The sequence below is a fragment of the Elephas maximus genome, chromosome 19, assembly GCF_024166365.1.
Source record: "Elephas maximus indicus isolate mEleMax1 chromosome 19, mEleMax1 primary haplotype, whole genome shotgun sequence".
NCBI lineage: Eukaryota > Metazoa > Chordata > Mammalia > Proboscidea > Elephantidae > Elephas > Elephas maximus.
In genome coordinates, this window is record NC_064837.1 from 50875705 (window position 1) to 50903313 (window position 27609).

A 27609-nucleotide genomic window follows, 5' to 3' on the forward strand; every position below is an offset into this window, starting at 1 on the left:
CACCCACATACCTTCAATCACTATCTCCTTACCTTTTTTTTTTTTAATTTTTATTGTGCTTTAAGTGAAAGCTTACAAATCAAGTCAGTCTCTCACACAAAAACTTATATATGCCTTGCTACATACTCCCAGTTGCTCTCCCCCTAATGAGACAGCCCACTCCCTCCCTCCATTCTCTCTTTTCCTGTCCATTTCGCCAGCTTCTAAGCCCCTCTACCCTCTCATCTCCCCTCCAGATAGGAGATGCCAACATAGTTCAAGTGTCCACCTGATCCAAGAAGCTCACTCCTCACCAGCATCCCTCTCCAACCCACTGTCCAGTCCAATCCCTGTCTGAAGAGTTGACTTTGGGAATGGTTCCTGTCCTGGGCCAACAGGTCTGGGGGCCATGACCACCGAGGTCCTTCTAGTCTCAGTTAGACCATTAAGTCTGGTCTTTTTACAAGACTTTGGGGTCTGCATCCCACTACTCTCCTGCTCCCTCAGGGGTTCTCTGTTGCGTTCCCTGTCAGGGCAGTCACCTGTTGTAGCCGGGCACCATCTAGCTCTTCTGGTCTCAGGCTGATGTAGTCTCTGGTTTATGTGGCCCTTCCTGTCTCTTGGGCTCGTAATTACCTTGTGTCCTTGGTGTTCGTCATTCTCCTTTGGTCCAGGTGGGCTGAGACCAATTGATGCATCTTCGATGGCCGCTTGCTAGCATTTAAGACCCCAGATGCCTCTCTTCAAGGTGGTCTATCCCCTTACCTTTATTTTTACTCATAGCACTTACTGCCGCTGACCATACATTTATTTCTCTCTACCCCCAGTTGAATGTAAGTCCCATGAGGACGAGGGCTTTGTTCACTGTTCCATTCCCATACCTGGACTAGTGCCAGGCACATGGTGGTGCCTAATAAATATTTATTGAACAAGTGGATCAAGGATTCAGGACTCCAGGTGGACTCTACCACCCCTATCTTCAGCCCCAACACTGCAGTTGGAGAGCTGTCTTCCACTCCTGGCTTTCCTGAAGGCTCCCTGCCTAGTGCCCTTTTGCCTAATGGGAAACTCTTGTCCTTGGTGGAGAAGAAGGAATAGCAGCAGGGTGGCCCGAGAGCAATGCCTGTTCTCCCCCTGGCATGGCACTGCTTTCCTTAGGCTGAGGGCTTAGCCAGCCTCCACTTGCCCTCCCTCACTCTGAACCAGGCTTTGCTGTTGGTGGTGGTTGCTACCGAGTTGGCTCCAACTCATGATGACCTTATGTATAACAGAACAAAACGTTGCCCAGTCCTGCACCATCTTCATGATCATTGGTATGTTTGAGTCCATTATTGTGGCCACTGTGTATTTGGAGTGCCTGCCAACAAAGGGGACTCATCTTCCAGCACTATATTGGACAGTATTCTGTTGTGATCCATAAGGTTTTGATTGGTTAATTTCTGGAAGTAGATTGCCAGGCCTTTCTTCCTAGTCTGTCTTAGTCTGGAAGCTCTGCTGAAACCTGTCCAACATGGGTGACCCTGCTGGTATTTGAAATACTGGTGGCATAGTTTCCAGCATCACAGCAACACACAACCACCACAGTAGAACAAACTGACAGACAGGTAATGGGAACCCAGCTTTAAAGGCCTTTTTTTTTCCGGGGGGAGGGGTGTTATTTTCCCTGGCCTCAGGTAATTTTGGGGTTTACGCCTCCAAAATCATGAAAAAAAAAAAAAAAGGTTTACAGCGGTCCACAAGGGATCCAGTCTCCTTCTCTTATGCCCTCAAACCCATCCCATTGTTACTGGTGTGTGCTGTCAATTCTGACTCATAGTGACCCTACAGGACAGAGTAGAACTACTCCATAGGGTTTCCTAGGCTGTAATCTTTACAGGAGCAGGTTGTCAGGTCATTTCTTGGTGGGTTCAAACCGCCGACCTTTCAGTTAGCAGCTGAGAGCTTAACCTGTGTGCCACCAGGACTCCTAAGCCCATCCTACCTTCCTTCAAAATCTTCCAGCTCTCCCCTGTTGCCTCCAGCTTCACCTAGATGTCTTGTCATCCTTTATTCCTTGTTCCTCTCAAAACTGCCACCATCCACTCTCTACTCTCTGACATTCCCCAAAGACAGCAATTCACAACCTTTGCCCTGGTTCAGAGACCCTCTTTGCTCACACTTCCATCAACCCTAGCTCCCTACCCCAGGTACTCCTTCGGTGCCCTCTCTCCTCCTCTGACCCCAAAAGGAGGCAGCACATTGGTGGAGGGGGGCTCAGCCTCTTTATTAGGCAGCAGGTAAAGAGGTGGCCCAGCTCTGTAGGAAAGGGGAGGACACCAGGAGGCTCCCATGGAAGAGCTCCAACTTGTGGGTGCTCAGAGCTGGGGGGCACTCCGTGGAGAGGAAAGGGCAGAGCGGACACCACACCACCTTCCTGCTGGGACGGAGTGCAGGGCACCATCACTCCTCCTCATCTTCCTCTTCCAGGGGAGGGCGATTCCGCTTGAAGAAGCCAACCTGGGTGGACACAGGGGCCGGGGTCAGGGTGTGGAGCTGATTCCTAGGCCCCAGAGCATTGGAGGGGAAGGCGTACTAGAAACAGGGCTTCTAACCAGTTCTTCCTGGTTCAGTCATGGCTGAGGAAGCAAAGCCAGAACAGACGTGAATTTTTAAAATTTAGGTGAACCAGAACAATAACTGGAACGGGAAAAATTATGGGTCGAAGCCCTGCTAGAAACCAGCCAGCCGCACAGGTCCTCTCCCTGGGCTCGCACAGACCACGATCCCACAACTTCACAAATGGAAGCATTTCCCCATTGAGAGATAATGTGTAATTGTCTGTGTGGGTTTTTTTCCTCCCTTGAATTTTTCTTAAATACAGACTTAGGCTTTTCTTAAATACATGACTCTAGCATGTGATGATATGTATTTGATTATAACAAGTTTAATGTGTGGTTTTCCCTAAGAGCACTGTGGCTTCCCAGGGCCTGGGCACCTGAGCGAGTTTGGGAGCTTCAGATCGAGCTATGCCTGCTTGTTCTCCAGGTGCAGAGGAGGAGTGAGCTCGGGTCTCAAAAGGAGTGAGGTCTAAATCAGACCCTGGGTCAGTCAGGGGGAAGGACAGAGCTGGGAGGAAGTGAACCCTATCCTCCTCAGCAGCCCTGGAATTCCTGAAGGCAAAACTCATTCCCTGGGACTCTTCCTTTCAGGGAGAAACTCAAAACTCATAGTGACCATATAGGTTAGAGTAGAACCACCCCATAGGGTTTCCAAGACTGTGATGGTGGCACAGTGGTTAAGAGCTTGGCTGCTAACCAAAAGGTCTGCAGTTTGAATCCACTAGCCACTCCTTGGAAACCCTATAGGGAAGCTCTACTCTGTCCTCTAGGGTCGCTATGAGTCAGAATCGACTCAGCAGCAATGGCTTTTAGTTTTTGTTTTCAATCTTTCCTGAAGGAGACTGCCACATCTTTCTCCCAAGGAGCAGCCCCAGTGGGATCAAACTGCCAACTTTTCAGTTAACAACCAAGCACTTAACCACTGTATCACCAGGCTCTCTCTCAGGGAAGAAAGGGTCTAAAGGCCTGAGGACCCGAGGTGCCACACTTTCCAGGGATATGTGCCCTAGGGGAGGTCCTCTGGAGAATGGCATTCTGATAGTGGAGATGTGGGTGTGATGGGCCCTGGGTCACCCACTTGGGCCACCGTCTCTCGGTGAGGTAGGGCAGGGTCAAGACTGCAACCACCTGGGGACTCCACCCTCTTCGTGCCTCACCTTCCACATGGCTAGGACCAGCAGTGTGAGCAGCAGCAGACCACCCAGCACGCCTACCAGAATCCACCAGATAGGAACGTCCCTCTCCTCCAAGACACGAAGGAGCTGCGTCTGCACCTAGGAACAAACCCATGTGCCTCCTCAGACCCTGTGATGACACCTATGCCAAGACTCAACCTGCGGACTGGTGACCCCCAGCCAAGCCATCTACCTGTACCACCCCTCAGACCCAGTGAGGCCTTGCCCCGGTCCTGGCTGGGCACTGCCACATGGGAAGGCCAGTGATCCTTCTTGGAGAACTCTGCCACCAACGCTGGTACTCACTAGTGCTTCCCCTCTGGGCAGGCTGAGGGCGGGCACCGCGTAGGGAAGGGCGGATACGTTGAACCAAGCGTGAGACTGCAGGACAAACTGATCCAGTGGCCTCTGGATGGGGTTAAGGGTAAGAGCCATTTATAGCCACACGGGGCCTATTGATTGCAAGAGTCTAAACCCTTGCCTCCTCCCTGAGGAGTCCTGATCCTCGGCTAATCCCGTCTCTACCCAAAGTAAACCGGGCCCTCACTTAGTCTCCACTCCCTCACTTAGTCTCCACTCCCCCCCTGAAGCCCCGCCTCTCCTCGGAGCTAACCCAGCCTCCCGCCTCCAGGAAGCCCCGCCCCCTCGTGGGCAAGCCGGGTCTTCGGGCCCCACCAGTTCCCGCCAGCATCCGATCCCACCTGGCGGAGGCTGGGCAGCCACAGGAAGGCCAGCACGGTGACCATGGCCCGCTTCCCGCGCGCCATCTCCTGTAGCTCACACTGCACTACAGTACACGGCGCCGAGTCGCAGTTCTGGGGAGAAGCGTCATTAATCTTCAACCCTTCCTGTCCCATCACTCCCTGACACAAGCACCCAATACAGAGAGGGTCAGAGGGCCAGGGAGCTGGGGCCTCCCCCTCTGAAAGGGCCTCCCCTTCAGGAATTCAAGCTTCAGACATTTTCTCTCAGTGGGGTTGCTCACAGTCCGTGAGATGCTGGGAGAGGGCAGAAAGAAGCGGGTCATGTAGCATTAAATACCCAGAACTTTTGTAACCCTAAGGAGTCCTTTCTGGTGGCGCAGTGATTAAGCCCTCGGCTGCTAACTGAAAGGTCAGCGGTTGATCCACTAAGCGGGAGAAAGACGTGGCAGTCTGCTTCCTAAAGATTACCCACTGCCATTGAGTTGATTCCAACTCGTAGAGACCCTATAGGCCAGAATAGAACTCCCCGTTGAGTTTCCAAGCCTGTAAATCTTTATAGAAGCAGACTGCCACATCTTTCTCCCGCGGTGCGGCTGGTGGGTTCCAAGCGCTGACCTTTTGGTTAGCAGCCGAGCGCTTTAGCCACTGCACCACCAGGGTTACCTCTGCATTGAAAATCCATTTGATGGTAGTGGGTTTGGTCTGTAACCCTGCTCCAACATAAAATCATTTTTTTTTCTAATGTATTGGGAACTTTAAAAATGCAAGTGCCTCCACCCCCCACTCCAGACACAAGCGCAGCACAATCCGTCATCTTCCTGCACTTGGAGCATTCCGCGGGGCCAAGTGTGGCCCCTGTGAGGCCCCTCTCCCTGCCCCCATCCCTCTACTCCTGGGCTCCAGGGAGGCCCCCGCTGGAGACCACAGAGCCTGCTCACCACTAGAATGGGGTCTTGGAGCTCTGAGGGCTGCTGTGAGCCTGGCTGGAGGGCCTGTCTGCGCTCCCGCTTGTGATGCTCAGGGTAAACAGGGGGTTGGCTGGGGGTGGGCAGCCTCTGGTCCAACTGGGAAGGCAAAGGAGTGGTCAGGCCCCTGTCTGCCCAGCTCCCACTCTTCAAGGTGCCCTGGTTGTTGGTCTGGGGACTAGCCACAGCTTTCTTCCACCCCAGCTCTCACCTGGAGTGGTTTGGGGGAAGGCTGTGGGGAGCACTGGAGCCCCCCCTGGGGCTGCACATCCAGGATGTAGAGCAGGTCAGAAGGCTGAGACTGGCTGGGAAACTGCAGGTTGAGGCGCAGGCCACTGACAGCACCAGGGCCCTTGTTGTGGAGCTGGGGAAGGGGAGTTGGTGGCAGGATGTCAGGTGGCTCAGCACCCAGCCTCAGCTTCTGGGACCCTCCTACCCCAGCCTGGGGCCCAAAGGCTTCTCCTTACCTCATAGGTGTGCTCCACTCTGGGGCCCCAGCTGTCTGAGCTTTCTGTCTTCCTGTCGCCTTCCTCAGCTGGTACCACCAGGGAAGCTGGAAAGGAGTTCCTGCAGGTCCCCGAGCCCCCACCCAGGGTGAGCCTGACCCCCTGATCAGCCTGTGAGGGCTCTCTCAAGGGCTCCCTGAATCTCAGGGCCCTGCTTGCCATCTCCCTTATCCACCCCTAGGTTCTCACCCTCGAAGCTCCACGTGGGCCTCCGCCCAGACTGGCACATTCAACAGCACCATCTCACTGTTTGGATTCTGGCTGTTCTTGCTGGAGGGGAGGGAGTGAGGAGAGGCAGATGAGGGACACTAACCTGAGGCAGAATGTCAGGGTGTTCAGGGCAAGCTAATTCTACAAACAACATGCCACACTGAAGTTAGACCTGGGAAAGAACTTCCTTTAGGGCTCCAAGACTCAGAAACAAGTCTCTGAGGAAGAAAGGGAACAAGGAGACCTGAAGAACAGGCATCTCAAAAAGACCCTTCTGTCTTGAGAGCATCTGAAGGTCTCTACCTTGGGGTCAGGTAGGGGAACGGTGGCAGGTAGGCGTACTCCCTGGTCTAGTACCTCCTGATCTGCAGCTGGAAGGACATGTACTCCCCAACCTCTTCTAGATTCTCCACACTCAGCAACATTGTGATTTGTATCTGGAAAATGGGGAGGGCCAAAGTCACTGTCCAAATACCCACTCTGGGCAGCCCCACCCTGAAAATGGTCTCCAGTCTTTACCCTCCAAGACCACCATTATTATCTATTTCACACAGAAGCCCACTCAGAGAGTCACTCATTTAAGAACACACAGCTAGGGCATGTGAAGACCAGGATTTCCACCCAGAGTAGTCTGACTCCAAAACCCAACCTCTAAAACACACTGTCAATGAGCCTCTGCTGAAGAAGACCCAGCCCCAGGTCTCTTGTCCTCACCCGGGCATCCTTCTTCATGGGGTTGCCCAGCTCACACAGTACCATCTTGGTCTCATTCTCCTTCTTCTGGTTACAGATGAGCCTTTCATACCCCTTCAGGCAGGCAGTCCGAGAAAGAAGAGGGTTATTGAGCATCCCGTATATATTTATGCTCCCTTGAAAAGTCTGCGAAGATTCACATGCTGGGGTGGGAAGAGGGTTCTCTCGGGGTGGGAGTTCAAGGGATTGTATTGTTCTACATTATGTATTTCAGTGGCAATTTACTTCTTTAAAAATGAATTTTCATTTTGGAAATGAAACACAAAACATTACATAGAGTTATAACCCCATTGTTTTAAACTGTATCAGCAAAATTAAAAAAGAATATGTGCATATGTAAGGGTCTGTCAATGTCAAGAAAAGAGACTGGAAGCTACCAAATATTAACAGAGGTTTCTGTTAACATTTGGTTCCTGAGTTATTTTTGGTTTTAGTTTTATAACATGGAAACCCTGGTGGCGTTGTGGTTAAGTGCTATGGCTGCTAACCAAGAGTTCAGCAATTCAGATCCACCAGGTGCTCCTTGGAAACTCTACTCTGTCCTGTAGGGTCGCTATGAGTTGGAATCGACTCAACGGCAGTGGGTTTTTGTTTTTTTTTATAATATAGTTCCTGAATAGCGTGCCATTAGCAAATATTCCTTTCCCAAATTAAAAAATACATATGTTATAGCTTTTACAGCAAAGGCATAAGAAAAGTGGAAGTCAAGCCTCCTGCACTTCCCAGGTCCCTGGTAGTGCCTCCAGGATGGGGGCCTTACCTGAATGTCACTGAGGGCCTGCATGTAGTAGGCACCTGGGGGCAGGTGCACGACCAGTTCAGCCTCGTACGCCCCCTCGCCTTCGTTGACAGCATCCATCTGCAGCTTTAGTACACTGTCAGCCCCAATCAGGAGCGGGGAGCCCCTCCTGTGGGGGCAAACGAATGAGGCTCAGGATACCTGGTCCAGGCTCAGGGTCTGGCGGGGGAGAAGTGCTGAGGACAGAGTATCAGGATCCAGGTGGAAAGAGGGCATTGTTGGGGCAGAGAGGGCCAGGGCAAGGTAGAGCGGGGTATCCTCACATTTCACCAGTGAGCTGAAGCTGGGGTACACACAGGTGGTCCTCCCCACAATCCAGGATGATGCGGGTCTAGAGGGGTAACATCAGGGTGTATGGGTAAGTTTGGAGCCAGTGAGATTCGTGGTCCAGTTAGGGTTGGGAAAACAGCACTGAGCTGGGATTCACATTTGGGTTTAGGGAATAAGATCTGAGGATGAAAAGGAGTTTGGGGGTGACATCAGGGCTTTGGGGTTTATATTAGGGTTTGGGGTGATGTCAAGGTTTTGGTGATGACATCAGGGTTTATGAGTGTACATCAACACTTGGTGTTCACATCAGGGCGTAAGGGTTATTGCGATTTGGGGGTTTTCATTAGGGTTTAGAGTCAGAGATTAAAGGTGACATCAAGGTTTTGCGGTTCCTATGACAATCTGGGCACTAGCCCTCAGCTTAACTTTCTAGCAAAGGTCATGAACCTCTCTTGCCTGTCCCTGCCTGCCCCCACCTGCTTCTAAACAAAAAAAAACCAAACCCAGTGCCGCCGAGTCGATTCCGACACATAGTGACTCTATAGGACAGAGTAGAACTGCCCCATAGAGTTTCCAAGGAGCGCCTGGTGGATTTGAACTGCTGACCCTTTGGTTAGCAGCCGTAGCACTTAACCACTACACGACCAGGTTTCCCACCTGCTCCTGGACATGAGTATCTCCAAGCAGCAGGAGAGCAGGGGCCAGTCCAGCCTCCTCAGGCTGCAGGGAGACGTTGAGGCTGAACACAATGGGGCTCAGCTTGTCCCGGAAGTCAGCCTCATCCTGGGGAGGGCAACAAGAGTCAGGCTGTCTTGCTACCATGCACAACCCAGCCTCTTGTGGCCAGTAGGGACCATGTCCCACTGACCACCTCTGGATACACAGTGCCCACCCCACCCCTGCCTGGGCATACTCGGAGGAAGGCCTTGGTGGTGTGGCAGATAGGGCTGTGCCTCCTGCTCAGGTCCAGGCTCAGGGTGGTGCTCGCCTGCTGAGAGCCCAGCAGCAGCACCCGCCGGCCCTGGCGTGGCTTCTGTCGGTCCAGCTGCAGCTCAGCATTCAGGTCTGGCAGGGCCAGAGGAAGGTGAGGGCCTTCCTGGCCAGCCTCCAGGGAAGCCCAGTCCCTCCTCTCTCCTGCCCTGTCACGCCACTCACGCAGCTTTTCAGTAATGTTATGCCCGGTGGCTCCCACACACATCTGGATGTTAAAGCTGCAAAGACGAGAGCAGGGCTCAGGGGCTAGGGGCTCCCCCGAGGACCCAGGCCCTGTCTGGCCCTGCCCTCCACCTCCTCACCAGCTCACTGCTTTGTTGGTCTGGGTCAGGATACAATCCTTCACTGCAGGGTTCAGTGAATCTTGCACCAGCAGCTGGACACTGGCCATCACCACAGGCTGAGCTCTGATGGGATGCGGGAGGCCTGCCATTGTGGACCCTCTTGGCCTGGCCTCCCTAATGGTGTAGGCTGCCATGTCCTGGGGGCTCTCCTCTACCCTGTCCCTGGAGCTAGTACTCACCTGTACACAGCCACCTTGCTGGCCCCGTAAGCTCCCACCAGCAGGTCTATAGACATTGGGAGTGGGGATCAGGATTGGCAATTAGAAAGGGCATGGGGTCCTCACCTCATCTTCCCAGGGCCCCCCACATCATCTCCTCCATTGGAAGTTTGCCTGATGCCCCTGGCATTCCATAACAAATGGGTTAGAGCCCTCAGTGGTACACCAGCTCAGGCATGGGGCCCTGGCTGTGTCTCTTAGCACTTCCAGCTAATGCCCATGGGCCCATCTTGCCCAGCTGGAGGCAGTTCAGGGGCACCTGGGTATCCGTTGTCATCAATGTCTGTGGCACCTCGCAGGGAGAAGCCAAAGCCGGAGCCTTTGGGGAAGGGGCTGTCCAGGACCTGGGATGGGCGTGAGCTCAGCCCCTCACTCTGACCCCGAAACACTAGCACCTGGCCCCGGCCACTGGGACCCCCATAGGGGGCAGCCACTGCAAGATCTGGAAGGAACAATAGGGAGGGAGTGGTTGTTATTCAATCTCCCAAGTGAACCTATAACACTTTCCTGAGCTCCTTCTCTGAGAAGACCTCCAGGAGACCAGCAGAGGGGTGCCAAGGTCTGGGTTAAGGAGGTAGCTGCCTGCTCTCCAGGAGTTTACAATCATGTAGGAGAGGTAGGACTGTAAAGTAGGAATTGTTCTAAAAACTGTCACAGCCCTAGCCACATACTGAGATAAATATATTGACATGATCTCATTTAACCTTGAAAGTTAGGCACTATTGTTCCCCTTTTAGATGAGAAAGCTGAGTTCCAGAAGATTGAATCACCAAAAACAAACCAAAACCAAAACAAACAAACAAACCAAAAAAGCCAAACCAGTTGCCATTGAGCCAATTCTGACTCATGGCGAGCCCATGTGAGTCAGGGTAGAACTGTGTTCCATAGGGTTTTCAATGACTAAGTTTTTTTGGAAGTAGATTGCTAGGCCTTTCTGCTGAGTGGGCTTGAACCACTAGCCTTCTGTTAATAGCCAATCGCCATCCAGGGACTCCAATTAAGTAACAGAGATCTATTAAATACTGGCACCTCTTCCCCTAGGGACCTTTACCCCATTGCACTTCTGCCAGGGAGATCCAGAGCCACACCATGGACTTGGCATCACTAATAACTTTCAAGATCTCCTTTAAAAATGCCTCTGGGTGGGCATTAATCACCACTTATTAATTTTTAAGAGTTCTTTGCATCTTATAGGAATTATATGTGTTCCAACTGTCTTTTCTTTGTCTTATGACTTTGTTTACGGTGTTTTTTCTTTCTTTTAAATATACTTATTGATTTTTCTGACCAAGCTATACAGAATTCACCCAAATGGCCCAGTTCTGACCACAGTTGTTTCCCCAAGCCCTTGGCCTCCACTCTCTTCTGATCTGTTGGCTTCCTCATCCTGCCCATTTGGCCACCCTTGCCATATCTTGAGCCTTCTTGTTCCTTTGCCAGTCCTAGGCAAGCCTGGCCAGAATCTGCCTAGGGTTAATTCAATATCCACCTGTATCTAGGGCTGCAGGAGAGGCAGAGCAGATTGGCACCATGAGTTTATGTCTCCAGCTGTCACCAGGGACCTCAGTGCTGCTTAGCAGTCCTGTGAGGTTTTCCGGTCAGTTCCCTCTCCCAGTCTGCTCAGCACCTATTTCAAACCTTTTATGTTTGGTCAAGATCCCAGCCCCCACTTCCTTTGGTAGATGATGTCAACACCTTCGTAAAGAGAGGCCACAGGCGTCCCCACATCAACCCTTGTGCCATAAATCCACACTCACTTTCTTTCCCCCTTCCCCATTTGACTGTGGAATACCTGTCCCTCCTTCACCCCCGCCACCGGGCTAAAAGTTCCACCCATCCCCCTTTGGCTTTGAAAGAGTCCTCCTCTGGATCATCCCCTCCTCCTATCTCCCCACAAGATCACTTTCCTCCATATGCAACTTATTCCATATTCCTCCAAATTAAAACAACCTTCTCTTGACTCTCATCTCCTTTCAGTGACCATCCTTTCTCTTTTCCCCTTCATAGTCAAACGGGTTGAAAGAGCTGTCTACACTGGCTGCCTCCAATTCTGCATCCACCATTCATATCTTGACCCATGGCATTCTGGCCTCTGTCCCTACCCCACCCTAAAATAGCTCTTGTTACTGTCACCATGCTAAAACCCCTGGATGCTTCTCCAGTTCCTTTCAACAGCATCAGAAGCCACTGACACCCCTCTCCTCTTGCCTGAAACACCCTCTTCCTTTGAGTCTGAGCCATCAGCTCTCTGGGTGTTCCTCTTACCTCTCTGTGATACTCTTTCTTTGTCTCCTCCCAGACTTGCCTCCACTGTGAGTCCCCTAAATGGCTCTGTCCTGGGCCACTTCTCATTTCATAGGTTCCTCATTCACCCTCCCCATACCTCAGACTTCTCTTGTGGAAGTAGGGGAAGCCACACACGACTGTTCCCAGGGTTTTTCAATCTAATGTGCTCAATCAAGCCCTCAAGCTCAACAGGTCCAGAGTTGAACACTGATCTCTTCCCATCCAGACCTACAGCATGGCCCGAGTTTCCTGAGGCAATGAGGGGCACCACCACCCACCCAACTCCTCCCTCTTCCTTAGTCCCACATCCTGCCACCCAAATAATCAAGTCCTAAATATGTGTGGGAAACCCTGGTTGCATAGTGGTTAAGACCTATGACTGCTAACGAAAAGGTTGGTGGCTCAAATCCACCAGGCTCTCCTTGGAAATCCTATGGGGCAGTTCTACTCTGTCCTATAGGGTTGCTATGAGTCAGAATCAACTCAATGGCAATGGGTTTTGAGTTAAATATGTGTGAATTACCCTCATCTGGAACTCCAAATCCATCATCATCTCTTGCTAGATTATGCCAACCCTCCTTTAACTATCCAGTCTGCTCTTCACTTGGCAACCTGAGTCTCTAAACCACCTATTTGATGGGTCACTCTCTGCTTAAAGCCCTTCCTGGCTCTGCAGCTCTCAGGTCAGGTCCAAGTTCCTTGTAAGACTGTTAACCCCTCTGCAGCAAGCAAGCGGCACTCCTCTGTCCCTCACCATTGTAGCCATCCCGGTCAAGGTCACCCAGGGGGGCGATGGCTGAGCCAAATCGTCCGTAGAGCTGGGTGCCAGTCAGCAGGAGGTTGGGGGCGCCCAGCACATAGGTGCCACGGGGCTGCAGGTACAAGTACACGCGCCCCACCTCTGCCAGCTTTCGGTCAGACCGGCTGTCCATGTACAGTGGTGCGCCCACCAGCAGGTCATGTCTCCTGCGGGTGATACGTGGGGCTAGTCAAGGAGGTGCTGAGAGCCAGGCCAAATCTTGCCCACCTTTGACCTCCCGCTTTGCCTGGGTGGTCATGTGGGGTGGGGCAAAGAAAAAGGAGACTAAGGATGGCCAGAGGCATGGGGGGGACTGAGGAGAACATTTTTCCCCGGGGGTGCAAGTCCAAGGGGGTGCCGGAGGAGGCAAGAATGATATTTTGAGGTGCCACAAATATGAAAGGTGCCTGACTAAGGCAGCTGGACAAGATGGGGGGATGCGTTTCTGTGACACTTGGCTGCTATCAACGTCTACTCTTCTTGAAACTGGCGGGGGGGGGGTGGTGGGGGGTGGGGGTGGGGGTGGGGTGGGGTGTTGCAACTTAGAGATTGCTCCTGGGCGCTGTTACCCTTGCTTCGCTTGTATGGGTGGCCCATACTTCTGGTGACCCGGGACCCAAATGGGCTGCTCACCCGTCCCCATTGACATCAGTGACAGCCACCGAGTGCCCGAAATACGAAGCCATCTGCAGGAAGACGAAGCCCCTTAACTCACGCCCTCGGACCCAGCACCCTCTCCCAGACGTCGCCCTCCCCGATTCTGCGGGATATTGTGGGGTCCTAGTCCCCCAGCCTCGGCATCCCCACTGGGACGGGGCCCCCACCTGCTCCCCATGTAGCCGTTGCAGCGTCCGGTGGTCCGAGTTCAAAATCTCTACCTGTGTGGGGTGTGCAAGAGAGGGAGTCATTCCTGACCCCACGCAGCCTCGGGCTCAGTGTGAGACAGGGCAGGTTTAGGGGGCTTTGTCAAGCTGAGAACTGGGGTGGGAACTTCGGAATGCCAAGGGGCGGAATGGCGGGCACTCACCGCTCCCAGGGTCCAGCTCCAGGTGGGGGCACCGAAGACATACTCTGGGGAAAGCCAGGCCCAGCAAATGAGGTCCTTGGTGCCTGCCCCCCTCGCCCCCTGCCTCCCAGCGATTTCGGTGGGGGGCTTGCAGGTGCTTCTTCCGGCCTGGGCTCCCCAAACCCCACCCTTGTCTAAGGGAATTTCTTGCCTGTAGTGTTGGGACTCCCGTCGAACTCGCCCACGGCCACCGAGTACCCTGAGGACACAGCACGAATTAGAGAGGGGGAAGCAGGGAGGGGGCTGAGGGCGAGGAACGAGGGGATTCTTAAACGACACAGGTCAAACCCTGCGTTGTGTAGATGGGAACACTGAGGCTATGGAGCGGCCAAGGCCTGCTCAAGGCCGCGCCACAGGACCAAGGCTAGGAGGGCAAGGCGGGTCGCAAGGGAGCTGGGCTGTTTGCGGTGGGAGCTGCGAGGGGAGAGGTACTGGAGTTGGGGGGGGGGGCTCAGGACTGACCGGCCCGGGTGGACAATGACCCTAAGGGGGCTGGGAAGCCTGGAAGCTCATTGCCAGGGTTACCCCGGTAGCCGTCGAAGAACTCTTGGCTGCTGGAGTCGGAGGTGAAGCTCTGGCTGGGCACGGACCGCAAGAGGGTGCCCGGACTGTAACTCGAGACGATATTGGCGACTGGAGCCCGGACCAGGAGCCCTAAGACGGAGGGGGAGGGTGTGGGGGCCCAGATGTCTGGGGTCTCCCTTAGGTGGGGAAGCTGGGAGAAAGGCGGGAGATGTACAGATGGGATGAGGGACATACCTAAGAAATAATAGCCACCGGGGGCCCCAAGCACCAGCTCCCCAGCCTAAAAGGGAAGCCCTGGAGGTGAGAGGGTGCCCTGTTCCTGGGCCGCCCCCACGCCTCTCACGCTCGGTACTCGCCTGGGTGACCACTGAGCTGAAGCCCACTTCGCAGTAGCGTCTGTCCAGCACTAGAGGGCGCAAGGAGGTGGGGTCAGTGAAGGGGCGGATCGAGAAGCGTGGATCCGAGCCTGGGCCCGGCGGGGGCGGGGCCATGGGGCGGGGCCAGGAGTAATATAGAGGCGTGACCTTGAAAGGGCAAAACCAGACTGAAAGCAGAGTTTTGGCGCGCTGGGGGAGGGACTAGACTAAAGAAAAAAAACCGTCGGGTCGATTCCGACTCAAAGCGACCCGATTTTGTTAGAGCGCTGGGCAGCTAGTGGGCGGGGCCAAAGCAGGGGCGGAGCTTACTAAAACGATTTTGTTCGTAAATCTTGCTCATGGTGCGGGCCCGGCAGGGCGAGTACTCCGCCCGGCTGCCGCTCTGGAGATGAGCCACCCAGCAGCTACCTACAGGCGTCTTCTCGGCCTCCTCGGTCTTTTCTAGCACATTCCAATGCTGCCAGGGAGCACAGGCCTGGGGCAGGGCCACAGAGGAGTAAGGAAGGGCGCGGGGCTGGGACTGAGGCCCCACCTCACTCCTCCCACCAGACGTATCCCCGGCCCCGCCTGCTCCCTATCCCCTATCCCGCGGCCACACCACAACGTTGTCTCTCCAGCTGACGACCGACGCGCCCAGTCCTTGCCCGGCCTTGAAGGTTTGGAGGGTTTGGTAGCCTACGTTTTGGTTGTCATCCGCTGGAGAACAGAAGAAGGTGTGGGGGCGCTGAAGCCCGGCTGTCCACGCCCCCTCTGGCCCCTCCTCCGTCCCTCCTGGCTCCGGACTCACTGAGGTGGAAGGACAGCGAGGTGCACTGGCCACCCTCGGCCTTCCAGGGGCACAGGAACACACCGCCAGTTTCCTCTCGTCTAGGACCCAAGGCCCGAGGGGCGCCCACCACGATGGCCACGCTGCGAAGGAGAGCTGGGTGAGCGCTGCACGCATTCCCGCGTGGCCCATGCCCAGTGCCCACGCTGGAAGCACTGCCCAGAGGACGGTGTGCCGTGGGGGCCTGGACCAGCTTTCCTCAACAAGACCTCACAGACCGTCGAGGCCAGCATCTTCACCTTATGGACAGTGAAACTGACTCTGGGAGGAAATCACTTTCCTAAAGCAATACAGCGAACTGAGGTTAAAGCTGGCACTATAACCATTTGGTTTGATTTGGACACGAGGGTTTTGCTATTCCTCATGAAAAAGACCTCCCAAGCTCTGCACACTACCTCCATCCCCTCTCCCTTTCCGTCCCACCAAAAGCCAGGGGTTCAGATGCTCCCTACAATGTTCGTTTGAAGACTATTCCTTACCAGATCCCTTTCTGAGAATTGATTTTAATGGTGAAGAATGAAGAAAGCCAGAGGGCGCCTGGGGGTGGGGGGCGGGGGTGGGGGAAGGTTGCTGATAGAGCTGAGAACCCTAGCAGATCTAGGTTCAAATCACAGCTCTGCCATTTACTGTCTTTGTCCAAAGTCATTTAACCTTTCCTATGTAAAATGAGGACAATACCAGCCAATCACTGTTGTCATGAGGAGTAAATGTGTGAGGGACATTTGGCATGGTACCAACCAAATACATAGTAATGCTCAATATACAAAATGCTTTTTTTTTTTTTAAAACGCATTCAGGGTTTTTTTTTCCGAAGTACCCATGAAACCAATACCTGTAGAAAGGAGGTGAAAGGAGTGGGCAGAAGTGGAACTCATACGCAGGTCCAAAGAAAGACTTGGGCCAACTCTCCTTCCCTCCCCTCCATGCCGTGGAGCTAGAAAGACCCTTCAAAATTATCACAGTCAGACCCTTATCTCACACACACACACACACACACACACACACACACACACGAGTTGTCAGTCAGTGGAAGTGGGCCACCTTGGGAAAGGTTTTGACTTTGGGCAAGGTGGTTCTTTTCAGCAGAGGAAATCTCACAAAGGGCTGACATTTGAAGCCTGTCTGCCCTTGCTACTTCCTGAAGCTGGACATCACAGTGTCCACCACACTACCTAGGTAGCTTAGGGTAACACAGCTATTAATAGGGGGGAATTCGGCAGTCTGATTTCATGGCCTAATCAATCCCAACCATTAATGCTCTATTGCTTCTTTTCAAATATGCATATTTGGTAAGGGAAATGGAGTAGAATTGCAAGGTGGGAGCAGACTATTTTACAGTTTTGCAAGTCAACTTAAGACGTGCACCTCTCTGTATTTTGAGGGGAGGAAAGTGGAGTGGGTCTTACAACTGACCCTTGAGAAAAAAAATAAATCAACTTTTGTCTTCCCTTTGTTCTTGCTGTAGTTTTAGTGCCTATCTCCTCCCTGGTGTCCTCTCCCTGACACTCTCACCTGAGCTGGTCCCTGCCCACTATTTCTAACCAGACTTCAGCCTGAGCCACAAACCAAAACCCAGTGCTGTTCAGTGGGTTCCGACCATAGAGACCCTATAGACCCTATAAATCGTCTTGCTCAACCTCCATCAGAAATGGGCTCACAGAAGCAGTGACAGGTTGGGGTTCCTTCTCTCTCCCAACCCCCAAACTTCCCACAAGGCTCACCTTCCTTTGCTGTCCTTGTAGAAGTCCAGTGAAAACCCAAAGTGGCTACCATTGGGGCCTGTGTAGACAGTGAGCCGCATCAGGTCCAGGTTCAAGGCCCAGGTTGGAGGGGTACCATCGGGTCCTAAGAGCAGCTGTGCCCACCCCAGGAGCCAGAGGGCATGCAGTGGACACAAAGCTCTGGCCATCTTCCTTCTCCCACAATCTCCTAGGCAGAAATGGGCCAGCTTCTTCCTCTTTCCTTCAGTTTCCACCACAGGAAGTCATTTCTTATCAAGCTGGGGCCCAAAGCAACTTGCTGAGCAGTGGATAGAGCAAAGGGCTATACAGCCCCTGCACACATCCATGTGTTCTCCAGGATTGCCAGGAAAGGGGTGAGGCTTAGGGCTGAGAGGAATGACTCCTCTCTTTCCCTGGGAACAGTTTATCACCAACTCCTGGTGGTTCTACCTCTCAATTATTTCTCTTGAATCTTCTCTCCATCTCCACTACCACCACTCTAGTGCAAGTCACCATTACTTTTTATTGGGATAGTACAATCATGAATTAACTGGTCTGTACGCCTCCACTATAGCCCACAGTTCTACAACCTTCCCGCCTGGCCTCGCCCTGCCCCCCACCCCCCGCAAGCTGGCTGCGCTGCTATGGCGCATTGACTTGGCCAAAAGTGGGGGAAGAAGGAAGCTGCTGCCTCCTGATAAGACCTCAGGCTGCTGTATCCTTTTGGATAAGGTACTTAATCACTTCTTCCTTCTAGGGCTTTGGACAGCCTCAGCCAGCCATACTGAGGCAGCAGCTTCCTCACTCCTTGTCCATGTTGGGCCAAGTCTCAGTGCTGCCAGAGCAGTGCAGCCAGTGTTGGGAGGGGGGACAGTGAATGGACCTTGGCCTAAGGGACAAGGAAATGGGTACAATTTGAAATTATTCCAGGGCATTCTGGTTCACAGGCTCTGAGATTATGTACAAGCTATTCAGTTGAAGGCAGGCTCTCGCTCCTTTTTGGGTGACAAAGTTCTTGTCTAACCATTAAGACTTGATTTTGCTGGGATCATCGCCTGGGGGAAGTTTCCTCCAACTCCTCGGGCTGGCACCCAGAGCTAACACTGACCACACTATATAATCATGGTCTGTTCACTGGATTTTGTCTGTGAATTCAAAGCATGGTTCCTTTCTGCAGTCCCAGGGCCTAATATGTAGTATGCATGACTAAAAGAAAGACTGAGCAGAAATATGCACAAAAAGATAAAGATGCAAACACAGGGTCACACAGTGGGAAAAGAAGAAAGAGTTTTGAGCAAAAAGGCAAGGTCATCTTCTGTGGATACGGGGAAGAGGACAGGAGTGCTAAGTCTAACTGGCACTGCATGCCTTCCCAAAAAAGCTGTTCTCAAGGAGATTCAAGAAGTCTAGATGTAAAGGCAACATAGCCACATTCTTCTCTTCATCCATACTTGCCTTCTGATCAAACTGCCCAACTACCCTGTGCCATTCTGGAATCCTTTCAGCTCCCCTCATACTTCACCATCTCAGCACACAGCTCAAAATCCTATCCCTAGCTAGGTTAAACGCTCCTTCAACTTTAATCTGGGCTTTCTTCACTGCTGACTTCCAGTGCCAAGCTCCTGGCAGGCCTGCAATACATTTGTTAGAATGAATCCTTAACCCAGTCCTCTACTCACCCTCCCAACTGTCCTCAACTGAGCTGCTATTAACTCACGTTGCTGTTGTGTGTGGTCTAGTCAATTCTGACTCATAGTGAACCTATAGGACAGAGTAGAACTGCCTCATAGACTGTAATTTTTATGGGAGCAGATTGCCAGGTCTTTTTTCCTGCAGAGCGGCTGGTGGGTTTGAGCTGCCAACATTTTGGTTAGCAGTAGAGAGCTTGAACATTGTGCTACCAGAGCTCCTTATTAATTCATAGTCCACTACAACTTTCAATAAGTACTTGTTCTGTTCAAGGCACTGAGTGATACAGAGATCATTATCAAAGATCCTTAAAAAACTTAGTGCAGAGGGAGTTAAGACATGAACACACGTAACTGTGCATAGTTTTAGGTAAATTGCCCAAGTTACACAGCTAATAGGTGCCACTAACTAGGATTCAAACACAAGTTTGCACTTGAGTCCATGTTCTTAACCATTATACTACGTTGCCTTTTGTCTGAGAATGAAGGAGTTTCTACGCAGAGGAATAACATAAAAGAACAGCAGAACAACAAAAGCCACTTATAGGGAAAAGCAAGTACTAGTTAACTCAGCATAGGGTGCTCAAAGGGGTGAATTTGCACGAGGGTGAGACGGAAAGCTGGGATCAAACCACTGGAGGTTCTTCAATGCCATATTAAGGAAAATGAACTTTAACCCATACGAGATGGAAAATCACTAAGATTTTTAAAGCCAGGGGATGGGATACATTGATCAATTGTGCTTTGATCTGGAAGATTAAACTGGCTGCCTATGGCAAGAAAAGGATTTAGTGGGAAGACCAGATGGACAGTGACTGCAATCCTCTGGGTTAAAGGTGATGAGGTCTGAGCCCGAGTACTAATGGCAGGAACAAAAGTGATGACAGAATCAGTAACTGGATGTGTAGGGAGGGATCCAAGGTAGCTACTAGCTTTGGTGTCTGGCCAGACAGTGGCATCATTAACTAGAGTTGAAAATACAGACGGTGATCAGATTTGGGTAGGGAGAGTTGTTTAGTTCTTACGGGTATTTTTATGGAGTCAGAGCTGGGTTGATCTCCCTTCTGATAGTTGGCAGAGAAGTGCTGACACGTTGGTCCCACTTTCTCATCCCATCAGACTGAGTCCAAGAATCCCTCACTGAATTTGAATTCTACTAAGGTTTTATTTTAGTCAACAAATTACTGAGCTTCTATGTGCCTGGCTCTGAGCCAGGTGATGTGGAGGCTCGAGAAAAATCTCTTATCTTCAAATGTTCCCTTACTGAATCCTCGTGCATGATCCATGGTTTGTGGTATCTTACTTTACTCCTGTCTTCTTGAACATACAATCAAAATGTTTACATGTGCTCAATTCTACGTAAGACATCCTAAGGGATAAGAAAAAGGAAGTGTAACAATCAGTTTCTGTCCTCTCAGAGTTTACAATTTTACCAGAAGCAGTGAATACAAAATTAATTGAACTCAGATTCTAAAAAGCGAGTAAACTTACATGGGGCAGGCTATTAGTTCCTAGAGTCAGGGAGGCCAGCCCGGAAGATGCTGCAGTAATTCCAACATGAGTTAATAAGAGTATCTCTTGCAAATAAGAACGGAAGTGGTTGACTACGCCTGAATTAGTCATGGGGGGTACAGAAGATGGAGTAATTTCACGATTCAAGCTCAGGTGGCTGGGAGGGAAGTGGAACCCTTATCAGAACAAGGACGCTTGCCCGCTCTCAGAAACTCACTTTTTATATTTTCTAACATCCATTCCTTCTGGGCAGGGATCTTTGCCATTTTAGGAAACAGTCAGATCTGAGCACCCAACCCAGGGTTTTAAGAGCTTCTCCTTGGTGGACAGAGCATAGCTTTATCAAAGACACTAGGAAAGAAATGAACACCAGTCTTCTTTCCTGAAAGGTTAAGGAGAGGGGAAACTATTACGACAAATCTGTGGTTAGTTTTCCACGCTAAACTTCCCTGCCTCTTGTGATTTTTGATACAGAAAAGTAGGAGCTTTTATCGGCTCAGTAACAGTTGGGATGTATTTCCTTATACTAAGCAGAGGCTCTCAAGTATTGACTGCAGTGACATTAAAGGGCTGAGGAGAGGAAGCCAAGCCTGGTATACAGAACTCCACCTGGAGGGCAAAGACTAGGTAGATCAATCTTGTAATCCCACTGGCCTTAAGTCCATCCAAAATCCTAAAAATCAAAGCCAGAAATTCCAAATCCATTTAATGAGCACCTACATGCCATACATAGATTATATATTTAAGAAAAAGGGAAGAAACAGAAGTTCTTACGGGGAAAGAGGGAGCAGAAAGAGACACTTACCTAACACTGAGAGAAACACAACTCCTATTACTTCTGCCCACAGCCATCTTTTGCCTTTGAAGTGGGCAGTCCAAGCTTTGAGAGGCACAGTTTCAAATATCACAAACAACTGGTTCACAAGAGTCTACTGCTTGGTCACTTTAAACAGGATGTTACTTACAATCCACAACTCCATCTTTTCCCAACTTGAGTGAACAGGGAACGATCACGACAGACTCTGCTAAGTTTCCACAAATCATTGGTTTATTAGAAAGTTCTTTCCCTCATTTTACAGCATATATATCTCTATCATATGTGATAAAGTTAAATACAGTCTGTTACGCTTGTAAGTAAGGTCATTTTGTTTTTCCTTCTTTTTTTTAAGTTTTAAAACCACTATTCTGGAAGTTAAAGAAAACTGCCTCCAGGAAGGCAGAGAGGCCAGAACATGGCTCGATCTACAAGCTGAAGGGAAGCAGCACGGAAATGTTAATACTGTATTATTTAAATATTTACATGGGCTGAAAACAAAGAAAAATGAGTCCTGTCACTTGAAACAGACCATTTCATTTTTTCTAATGCTAGTCATCCAAAAAATAATGCTTCTGAGTCAGATGATGAGCACTTAACAGGTAGGGGACAATCAAGAACCTCCTTTGCCCAGCACTTACTTCTCAAACTCAAAACGCTACTTCTTTTGGGAATTCGAGAGGAAAGCCAGGAACACCGAGCCTTGGCCCAGATAAGCAGGGTTTGGTTTTCCTCTCAGGTGACCACTCAATCAATTGTAGCCTCAGGAATGGTTAGGGAAATGCCAAAGAAGGAACTAACTACACCAAAGGAATGGGACCTGCAATGCAAGCACCTTTGGTTCAGTGTGTTAATTAGGGCTGATAGCCTGAGGGAAAGGAAAAAGAGCTGGTAGGGAGACTGAGGTGGTAATTCCTCTGGTCATTGTCAAGGGAGAAAAAAAGGAACCTTTACTGTTTAAACTAAGCTGAGCAGAAGGCAAGGAAACTATGAAGCAAAAAAATTTGAAGTGTCTGCAAATGTGCTTACATCCCAACAAAAGGAGGAAGAAAACGGTCCCAAATCTATCATCCTCTGTCTACTTATGCTTCAGTTTCTAGTCAACCCAAAAGGCACATTAAAAAAAAAAAAAAATTGTTAGAGGGGCCTACGTACTAGAAAGGCAAATGGACTGCCTGAAACAAGGGGTCCAGGAAACCGAGGGGACCCCCTCCCCCACCAATCACTCTGAATATCTCACTGCTTCCAGAGAAGAAAGCTCTTGGATGTCCCCCTCCTCCTCTGTGGGGCCCCCCTGTTTCTCTGAATCAACCAAGCATGTGAGAGAAACTGTCAGAACTGAGCACCCCTCTGACACCCCCAGCTGACTGGTACCCATTAGCTCAAAAATCCCAGTGCTGGGAGCACCACTTACTGCAAATTACTTAACATTTTTTCTCAGCAAAAAATGTTAAACTGTGTTCCTTTTTTTGCTTTAACATTTTTAAAGTTCCTCACTTCAAAAAAATACATGAGCTTGATAAAATATACATGCTTAGTCATTTGTGCATCTAGCAGAAAACAAATGCTTTATTTTTTGTTTTCATTTTATAACCTTTAAAGTTTCTTAATTCAACTAGGGCAAACATATTTACATAAAGCCACCAGAACAAGGATCACTTAAAGAGCTGAATGTAAAAAATATTATTGCAGTATACTACAAATATGGAACCTTTTTATATGAGCTACAAAAAGCAGCATTTACGTTCATAGAGTTCAGTGCAATTTTTTACATTAAAAAAAAAAATCCTATAAATTAAGAAGGAAACATCAACATGACAGAAGAAAAAAATACCCTTCAGACATATGAGCTCCTCTCTGGGGAAGCACATGGGTGACTCCATGTTGCACATAGCTTCTATTCATGATAGGATCTTCTTTTCTGGGATATGCAGATGCCTCTTCTGGAAAGAGGACAACAGTGACGAACGTGTGGCTCTGTGTGGGAAGTGGATCAAATCACAGCCACAGCAGCATCTGGTTCCATTGTTCCAAGTCAGACTCCCTTTCCACCTCACCTGGGATAACATAAGGTCACCAAGGATCGCCAAACATACTAGCCCATACTGGTGGTGTTTTCACTACCTGAGGGACAGCATGACCTTCCTTGTGGCACTGAGAAGGCAGGATCAGATGGCCCTTGGCAAGTGCTTGGTGATAACCCGCCAGCCAGAAGGGAGGAAAATGTGTTAAAATTTGTGGAAGGGAAGAGGAGAGAATAAAAAGTAGAGGGAAGAGGGGGTATCTAAACTTGACAGTTTAGAGATGTTGCTGCAGAGGGATGGGTAGCACTTACTGGTGTTCCCCAGCTTAGAAACACAGGAGAGGGAGCAACAAACAGAAAGGGGAAAAGGAAAAAAATCCCTGATAGTAAACCCAAAGTAAATCTCAAATCTAAAACCACCCCTGTAAGCCAAAAGTCGATTCTTTGGCTTTTAAAAGACACTGCCCACTCCAGCTTCTACTTGCTGGTATTAACGGCTCAACACCCCCAAGGAAAGATTCATGGGTCATCTTCCCTGGTCCTACCTGGGCACCCATCCCCAACTCATGTGCCATGGCTGGGAGGGTGCTGCAGGTCCTGACCTGAGAAGATGGGGTGAAGTAGTGGGTGAAGGTGGAGGGCAGTGGCAGCTGCTGCGGCAGGCCGTGGAGCAAGCAGAGTAGGGTAGAGGGCAGCATGTGGGACGGGGTGGAAGGTGAACGGTCCAGGATGGATGGCTGAGGCAGGAATAATATGGATGGGATGGCTAGCAAGGAAGGTGGCAGGGTGACCAGGGATGATTGAGTGAGTAAGGTGGGACAAGGAAATGGGAGTCAGGTGGGGCTGGGGAATGTGATGCACTTGGGCAAGTGGCTGGGGATGAGGGTGTGGGTGAATGCCAATGGCAGCTGCAGCTGCTGCAGCATGATGTTGCAGGATCGCATGCTGGACGGTTGTGATGGAGGTGGCAGAGGCTGTGGCTGGCTGCTGAATGTGGATAGGCTGCAGGGCTGGAGTGGCTGGGGCCAGGGCAGCTGAGGCTGGGAAGGCCTTTACTTGCTTGGCCAAAAGCTGCTGCTGGATGTGTTGCTGGGCGGCCTGCTGGAGCTTGCTGTACTTCTCCATCTCCTCAGGGGTAAAGGTGATGGGCTGGCTCTCCAGAGGGGCTAATGAGGCATCCTCAGCCCCATCTGTTGACTCAATGCTAGGCTCCCCACTGGGAGGTGCGTAACTGGAGAAGTGCTCAAGGTCTGGCGCTATAGGCAGCAAGCTGGATTCCACAGGGCCTGGTTGACTGCTGCTATCCAGGGACTCTAGGGTGTCCCCATCACTGGGGTCAGGGAGGTAGTTATGGGAGATGGCTGGGTCCCCAGGGTAGCAGTCAGAGTGCGCTGGAGTGCCCAATGGAGCCACAGTGTGATCAGCAGCAGCTTCTTCAGACTTTGGCTCTTCTGGGGGTGGGTCTGATAAGGGGCCAGCTGTTTCCTCTGAGGGGAACTGATGTCCAAATTGGGCATCACTACTCCCTGGGGGCCCTTCTTCCGTCTCTGACTGTTCTTGTTCTTCCCCCCTTTCCAAGCCAGACTCTTCACATTTCTTGGTACTGGGCTTCCGGGTAGCTGGAAGCTTCCCTATCAGTGGAAGTACAGGCTTACTGCCAAGAGAGGGAGGGAGCTTGGGCCCAAAGTAACCTTGTGGGGGATCCTTGAGCTTAAGTCCGGCTTTATTTGGGGTGGCCAGCACCTCCTCACTCACACTGTGTTTCCTCTCCACTTTCCTTGACTGGATCTTCTCCAGCAGCAGCTTGGCAGTAACAGAGTTCTTGTCTTCAGGGCTGCAGTCACCATCTGATCCCCTTCCTGCACCAGCGCTGCTGTTCTGAGAGGGTGGACCTGCCCCTTTACCATCATCCCCTCTGCTATCTTCTTTCTTCCCAGGACCTTCTCCTCGGCTGGAACGGAAATAGTGGGGGGACTGGGAGCGGTAGATCTTAGAGCGAATGAAATCCCGACGACCAGAACGCCTCTCTTCAGGGCTCTCGTGGCCCCATGAGCCCTTCCTGGAGCCTGATCTCTGGGAAGGGCTCCTGGTGCTGCGGCTGCGGTCCCGGCTATAGCTCCGGCTCCGCTGCCAGCTGTGGGCTGTGGTGCTGCGGCTTCTCCGCTTGCTCCGGCTGCGACTACAACTGCTGCTGTGGCTGCGGCCCCGGGATCTTGAGCGCTCCCTGGAATGGCTCCGAGACCGGCTGCGGGACTGGCTGCAACTGAGGCTATAGTCATCATCAGAAGATGAGTATTTGTGCCGTTTGGATCGGCGCTTGGAGCTGGCATAGTCTGAGTCATCAGAGTCGTGGGAGCGCTTGGAGTGCCTTCGTGATCGATCACTATAGTCACTGTAGCTGTCATCAGAGTAACTGCGCTGTCTACTATAGCAGCTCTGGTCAGAAGAAGCATCTGAGCTACTTGAGTAAGAACGCCGGGAAGAGCGGTGTGAGGAATGGCGCCGGCCAGACCGTGAGCGGCTACGAGAATGCTCACTGCCCGAGTCTTCCTCTTCCTCCTCACTGTACTGGGATGGAGACTTCTGGTGCTGCCTACGTGATGAGGTATCATCACTGTCCTCATCTCCACTACTGGGTCGACTCCTACGGCTGGATCGGCTGCTCCGTTTGGTGCCAGCTCTTTGCTGGCAGGATGAAGCTGGAGGTTCACCTTTGTGTTTCCTCCCACCGTGATCTTGGGAGCTGCTACCGCCCCCACTTTCATCCTTCTTGCCACTGCTCCCTTCTTCAGCTGGAAGGGATCTCCGCTGGGAATCACCTTGAGCTCGACGCTGTCTTCTTGGTGGTGCAGGGCTGCCACTCCCAGGGGGTTCTGGTTTGGGGCCCCGTTCGGAATCTGCTGGAGCTGACGACTTGTTCTTCTTTCGTTTTCGTTTCTTGCGTTTCTTAGACTTCTCCCCAGACTCACCTTTAGAGCTTTTCTCTTCTAGGTCAACTTTGTGTTTCCGCTTGTGTTTGGTAGATTTTTTGTGCTTTTTCTTTTTGTGTCGGTGAGACTTCCCAGATCGTTCCTTCTTGCTGGGAAGGCTTCTCCCTGTGTCTTCTGTCTCTGACCCATGGTTGCCCCCAGGCTCCTGCTTGTTCAGGCTGCTGCAGGCTGATCCTGAAGCAGTTGCATCCATCCTGCCTCCTGAGGAATGTACTACATTCTCTCCCTCCTCCTTGCTTTTACTTGGCTCTTCAGGATCAAAGTCTTGGAGATGGCTCTTTGAGGGGCCTCCTATATCCTTTGGTTTTTCTGTCCCTTTAGCTCTGGCATCTTTGTTCCTTGAAAGTTTAAAGTCAAAATATAACGGGTTACAACTGTATGAAATTGAGGGTTCTGCCTTAGTGAAAATTAATAGTTCTGATGGCCACTGGAGGGCAGTGCTTTCATCTTTGCTTAAAACTGAGAAGAATGGACCAGTAGGATGTTTGGGTCCTTCCTGGCCTTCTTTTCCTGCTGGGGTGGCCTGAGAGGTTTCTTTAGAAGTACTGGACTCACACATTTGGATCTCTAAAGCCTTCTGACTCTCTAAGCTCTGCTCACTTACATCCCCTCCTGAGGCCCACTTTGTCTCAGCTTTGCTTCCAGGCTCTGAGGACTCAGCCATACTGCTTTCCTTCTGCTGCTCAGAGACTTCACTAACTGTCTTTTCTGCTCCTTGACTTGCTGCCACCTTGGCACTGCCTTTAGGCTTGGGAGAACTGCTTTTTTTGCTCTCTGCGGCATTCTTTGGGTGTGCACTATTATCACCTTCCATTTGTTCACTAGCTCTCATAAACAGTAGGAAGGGGAAATGAGGTTTCACTTTGCAGTGTGCTGGGGGGATATAGTGGTAATATTCTGGCTCTGTAGCTCCAGCTCCCTCTTCTCGCTTCATTCTTTTTAACTTAGATAATGTTGAGGCAAGCGACCCTCCATCCTGAGGGTCTTCGTCCTCTTTTTTACCATCCACATTGCCACTACTATCAGAGTCTCCCACCTTCTGCAGTCCTTGGTCAGAACCCTTCTCATCAGCTTTTGTTCCATCTTCAGAAGTTCCTTCCTCTGAGTGGTCCTTGAAAACTGATGCTATCGATTCGAGTTTGACAGGAACCTTCTTGGCAAAGGAAAATGACACTCCTAATTTTTGCAATGGGGTCCCCAGATTATTCTTAATGCCAAAGCTTATGCCCTGGGACGCTAACCCAGGAGCCTGTGGCAGTCCAGTGGTGTTAGTGATTTGTACTGCAGTGAAAGGGCCTCCTTTATCTGTGGACAGTTCAGATCCCAGGCCACTACTGGCAGTGGCACTTGCACCACTGTTTGTAGCTGATTCATCCTTTTCATCATCTCCACCTTCTTCATCTACAGCCACGGTGGTTGGTCTGAACATGGGACCACTTCCAGGTGCACTACACGATAGTTTAGGAAAA

General features: G+C 51.1%; 2 protein-coding genes across 4 annotated transcripts in view; both read right to left on the minus strand.

Annotated features, from left to right (window-relative positions):
- Positions 1-2231: 2231 nt before the first annotated feature.
- On the minus strand, positions 2232-17311 carry ITGA2B (integrin subunit alpha 2b). Its single transcript, XM_049861191.1, has 30 exons — positions 17114-17311; positions 15354-15475; positions 15165-15262; positions 14876-15041; positions 14546-14595; positions 14424-14469; positions 14190-14318; positions 13816-13863; positions 13626-13669; positions 13423-13476; positions 13232-13284; positions 12554-12765; positions 9773-9955; positions 9475-9520; positions 9254-9358; positions 9114-9169; positions 8872-9023; positions 8616-8741; positions 7952-8019; positions 7650-7797; positions 6851-6943; positions 6494-6573; positions 6116-6196; positions 5888-5987; positions 5632-5784; positions 5394-5519; positions 4453-4566; positions 4058-4159; positions 3734-3850; positions 2232-2475 (listed from the first exon to the last, which is right to left on the minus strand). Exons 1-30 carry the CDS (start codon positions 17299-17301, stop codon positions 2419-2421), a joined length of 3117 nt encoding a protein of 1038 aa, XP_049717148.1. The 5' UTR covers positions 17302-17311; the 3' UTR covers positions 2232-2418.
- A 4037-nt stretch (positions 17312-21348) lies between these two features.
- Positions 21349-27609, minus strand: part of GPATCH8 (G-patch domain containing 8) — a 111649-nt gene continuing 105388 nt past the window's right edge. For all 3 annotated transcript variants that reach the window (XM_049860823.1, XM_049860824.1, XM_049860825.1), the window contains exon 8: positions 21349-27588. In XM_049860823.1, the coding sequence (XP_049716780.1) occupies positions 23715-27588 (3874 nt within the window). In that variant the 3' untranslated portion in view covers positions 21349-23714. The remainder of the gene's footprint in view (positions 27589-27609) is intronic.

Coding starts and splice junctions, on each gene's coding strand:
- ITGA2B (XM_049861191.1), bottom strand. CDS start 17,301: ATGGCCAGAGCTTTGTGTCCACTGCATGCCCTCTGGCTCCTGGGGTGG. Junction 13,864..14,189: donor GTTCTTCGACGGCTACCGGG/GTAACCCTGGCA, acceptor CTGTGTCCTCAG/GGTACTCGGTGGCCGTGGGC. Junction 8,742..8,871: donor CCACCAAGGCCTTCCTCCGA/GTATGCCCAGGC, acceptor TGCCCTCCCCAG/GATGAGGCTGACTTCCGGGA.